At 39.8% G+C, this 4852-nt stretch overlaps 1 protein-coding gene across 1 annotated transcript in view; it reads right to left on the reverse strand.

The window, feature by feature from the left end:
- KSR2 (kinase suppressor of ras 2) overlaps positions 1-4320 on the reverse strand; it is a 195708-nt gene extending 191388 nt beyond the window's left edge. Inside the window, exon 1 of the mRNA XM_044685446.1 lies at positions 4237-4320. Within this exon, the coding sequence (XP_044541381.1) occupies positions 4237-4320 (84 nt within the window). The remainder of the gene's footprint in view (positions 1-4236) is intronic.
- Between the last annotated feature and the right edge of the window lie 532 nt (positions 4321-4852).

Below are 4852 nucleotides of genomic sequence, written 5' to 3' on the forward strand. Positions count from 1 at the left end.
TCTCTCTCTCTCTCTCTCTCTCTCTCTCTCTCTCTCTCTCTCTCTCTGTGTGTCTCTCCCAGTGGCTGTTGAGGTTGGGTGAGAGCCAGGCAGGAGGATTTTACTCATGTGTCTTTACTTAGGCTTTCATATTTTTTGTTCTTTTATTTCTTCTACTTTAAGTGATTACTAATAAATCTTATAAAAGATAATATTTGGAGTTATTGGATATTAATTTAAATTTTGTATAAATTGATGGGGATGACTTCTACAAGCCTTCTCAACTCTGAAATAATGATTATTCTCAAAATATATAGGGTATCCCAGCACTAATAACACTTAAACTTGCCCCAAGATTTGGAGGATAGATGGAAGCTGTATACATACAGGATAGCACAATGGATAGAGAGCTGGCCTCAAGGCCAATAAGAATTGATTTCAAATCCTGCCCTTGACTGTGTGCCCCTGGGCCAACTCTGTGACCACAAGTATACCAATGATATCACAAATACAGTGATTTCAACCCAGGTCCTGATTTCAGGCATGGTGCTCTATTCACTGTGCCATCTAGCTGCCTCTATTGTATCTCTTCTCATCAGACTGTAAGCTTCATTCAAATTTATTTTAACCTTTTCTCTCCTCCAATTCCTAGCACAGTGTTCTATACACAAGTAGATCTTTAATAAATAAAAGGCACGATGGTGTTGTGGATGTAACACTAACCCAGGAACCAGAGACCTGGGTATGAATTTTATTTCTGATTCTGTATGACCTTGGACAGCTCACCTATCTTTTCTGGGCTTGTCTCCTTATCTACAAAAGGAAGAAAATAACACCCTTCACCAAAGTCTTAGTGCAGTTTTAAACTAATGAAGAGAATATATCTGTATTTACCTCATAAGGTTGTTGGGGGCAAGGATTTTACAAATGTTAATATCCTATAATAATGAGTTATATCATTAATAACAGCTGGTAGAAAACAATTTAGAGTTACTTTGCAAGACAGTTGGGTGGCTCAGTGGATAGAGTGCCAGATCCGGAGATTGAAGGTCTTGGGTTCAAATCTGTCCTCAGATATTTCCTAGCTGTATGACTGTAGGTAAGTCATTTAACCTCAATCAGCTAGCTCTTGTCACTTTTTTGTCTTAGAGTTAATATGAAGACAGAAGCTAAGGATTTTTTAAAAGGTTTAATACTCACCTCATAAGATTGTTGTGGGTGAGATTTTTTCCAATATTAATGTGCTAAAATAATTAATAATGATAATTAATAACACCCAACTAAAACTCTCTCAAATTATTTGCCATACATCTTGTCATTCATTCCTCACAACCACATCAAAAGCTGGATGATGATGATAACAATTGACAAAGTGTTTTACTTATGCTGTCATCATTTGAGCCTCAAGATGACCTGTCTATGTGTTATCATCCCCACTTTACAGATAAGGAAACTAAGACAGGCAGAGGCCCCATGTCTTGTCCAAGGCCACATAGTCAGCCAATATCATAGGCAGAGCCCTGTCCCCAGGTCTTTCTAATTCCTTTTCTCCTTCAAGTAGTAGTATACCTCATTTTACACATGAAGAAACTGAGGCTGAGAGGAGCTACTCGTAAGTATCTGAGGCAAAACTTGATACCAGGTCTTCTTGACTCCAAGTCTCACACCCTATCTCCAATACCATGATGTTTGAATGAAATGGAATTACAGTTAGGTCATGAGATCATGGATTTAGAATGGAAATGGACTTAAGAGGTCAGCACCTCATTATATAAAGGAGAAAAATGACTCTTAGAGTAAGTACATTTGTGAAAAAGCACTTATTAAGCACTTACTCTGGGTCAGGCACTAAATGATAACCTGGAGATACAAAATAAGGGCAAAAAACTCCATCACTTCCCTCAAGAAGCACCCATTCTCATGGGGAAGTACATACAAGACAGGCACTAGGTGATACAAGTGCTCAGTCCTGAGTTCTAATCCAGCCTCAGATACCTCCTAGTTGTGTGACTCTGAACAAAGCACTTAACCCAACTTGCCTCAGTTTCTTCCTTTAGAAAATGAGCTAGAGAAGGAAATAGCAAACCACTCCAGTATTTTTGCTAACAAAGCCCCAAATCAGGTCATAAAGAGCCAGACGCAACTAAAACAATAGAACAACATACAAAATATATAAAGAGTAGAAGACAGGTGATCTGAAAGGGGAGGCATTAAAACATTTGAGGTATTGAAAATAGTCTCTTACAGAAGGCAAACTTTGAGCTGAGTCTTGAAGGAAGTTGAGGAAACTAAGAATGAAGGATAAAGCATTCTAGTAATGGGGGGACAGAGAGGTGGGGAGCACAAAGCTTGAATAACCTGCCCAGTATCACCGAGCTAATAAGTATCTAATTTAGAATTTGGATCCAGGTCTTCCCAGTTCCAAGTCCAACACTTCCTACTGCATTGGGCTAATTCTCATTTTGCAGATGGGAAGGAAAATGGGGTTCCATTGCAGATAGATGACTGACTGAAGTTCACATGACTCTAAATTAGTGACAGCTAGATTATTACACAATATGCAGCCAGGTGGTACAGTGGGTAGAGTGCTGGGGCAGGAATCAGGAAGATGCAAGTTCCAATCCAGCCTCAGACACTAGCTGTGTATTCCTGTTTGCCTCAGTTTCCTTATCTGTAAAATGAGTTGGAGAAGAAAATGGCAAACCACTCCAGGGTCTTTGCAAGAAAACCCCAAATGGGGTCAGAAAGAGTAGGACACAACTGAAACAAGAAGAAAAATCTCTTTACACAGGTATCATTAAGCTTGTTCTGAGTCAATATCATCCCCTTTTTAAAGCAAAAGAAGGGAACTGCATTGTCCTCAAGACAAAAAGGACCACAAGATTGTTGAAAATAGGAGGATAATGTGGCACAGGATTTGAGGTTGAAGTAATTGATTTTTCTTCTCGAGAAAGGTTTCCTTATTTTTAAAATGAAAGGATTAGTCAATGTCCTCTGAAGTCCTATCCAAATTAAAATTTATAATCCTATGATCCAATGAGTCAAAAGAACTAGTTTTGGCTCCTTCAGATACTAATTTGGCAAGCTGTGTAATTATAGGTCAAGGGTTTCCCTTCTCTGGATTGTCCCGTTTTTTACCTATAAAATATGGGTATTGGATTAGATACCCTCTAAGGTCTAGATGCCACTCCAGACCTATTTCAAGTTACGTAAACTCTCTAGGTATCATTTTCCTCAAATGAAGAATAAAAGGTTTGGACTAGCTGCCCTCTGAGGTCCTTTCCAACTCTAGATTTAGGATCCTAGATTTCAATTCCATTGGCCTCAGTTGTCTCGTTTGTAAAATGAGGGTGCCAACTAGAGGACCATTCAGGTCTCTTTGAGATCTAGATCTAAGACCTAGCTGAATCCTTGTCTCGGATCCTATCTGATCCTATGCCGTGCCATTCCCATCTTGGATAGAGGCATAGCTAACCTCTCCATGAATAGCTCCAGGCAGGAAAACTTGGGGCTCTGAATGGAGGGCTTCCAGCCAGCACTGAGTGAAGTAATTCTCAGAACCTTCAACTTTTATTGTGTCCAAATCACCCTGCAATTCTTTAGACCAGAGAACTCCCTACGATAAACAAAACTCGAGCTATTAAACTTTTCATTCCAGGTTGCAAATCAGTCTCCAGCTGAAATCCCACTGATTTATTCAATATGCCAACCAATCCCTCACTAACCCCATGCCTGATATTATTCATATAAGCAGAGAGTAACTCTGTTTGCTTTAATATCCAATTCTCATATATCAGGCAGCAGCATATTTTAATTACAGGCTGCTTCTAAAGGTTACATTTACATGGTATGTTCTGAACCGAACTGCCTTCCATCTACTTGGTCTTGATTGGAATCCTTTTCACAGTCCCATCCAACCACTAAGGAGACACAGAACTAAACAACAAGGATCTAGTGAGGCTACTTAATTGGGGGGGGCCTGGTGGCCTGTATAGGGGTATCTGTCTATGTGTTAGTCAAGAAAGGGATAAAAGAGTGCTACTTTTGATCATATAACTAATAAATAAGAAATAGATGGGGGAAGAGAAGGTAGTATGGAGGGAAATTGGCAGGTAGTATTGTACACTTCTGCCATGCCATAGAATCATAGGATTTGGAGCCAGAATGAAGGAGAGAATGCCAGAGTCAGAGCCAGAGAGATAGAAGAAACAGAGAGAAATGAATACATGTCTAGGTCTGTGAGCCTATAACCCACACCTGAACAAGAATCTCATCTACAGTCTGCCCAAAGTGGCCATCAAGCCTTGACTTGAAGTACTTCAATGAAGGAGAGCCCACCATTTGCTGAGGCAGCCCATTCCATTTTGAAACTGTTCTCATTCCCAAGATATTTTTTTCCATTGGTCAAGTCTAAATTTTCCTTTACAATTTCTACCTGTTTCCCTGCCTTCTGAGCCCAACTAGAACAGGTCAAATCCCTCTTCCACCTACCAACTCCTCAAATACTTGAAGCCAGCTCTCATTCTCTCTTTGACCCTAGGCAAGTCACTCTGCTTTTCTGAACCTCAGTCTCAGAATCTGTAAAATAATACAGTGTGGTATAGTGAAAAGAATTCTGGAATTGGAGCCAGAAGACCTGGGTTTAACTCCTACATCTGCCACTTACTGTCAGCCTAAGTCACTTAAAAGCAAATCACTCTTCCCTATCTATTCCTACTTCTATTGATTGTTTCTGGTCCAAGAGATAACATGGCTAGTTATACTTTTGCTTTTTTTTCTCCTACACCAAGATGCTTAAAATGGCATTCTGGAACCCTTCATTCCTTCTATAGGCATTGAACTAGAAGGAATCCCAGGACTCTACTGGAAACAT

This window comes from Gracilinanus agilis, chromosome 1, assembly GCF_016433145.1.
Source record: "Gracilinanus agilis isolate LMUSP501 chromosome 1, AgileGrace, whole genome shotgun sequence".
Taxonomy (NCBI): Eukaryota; Metazoa; Chordata; class Mammalia; order Didelphimorphia; family Didelphidae; genus Gracilinanus; species Gracilinanus agilis.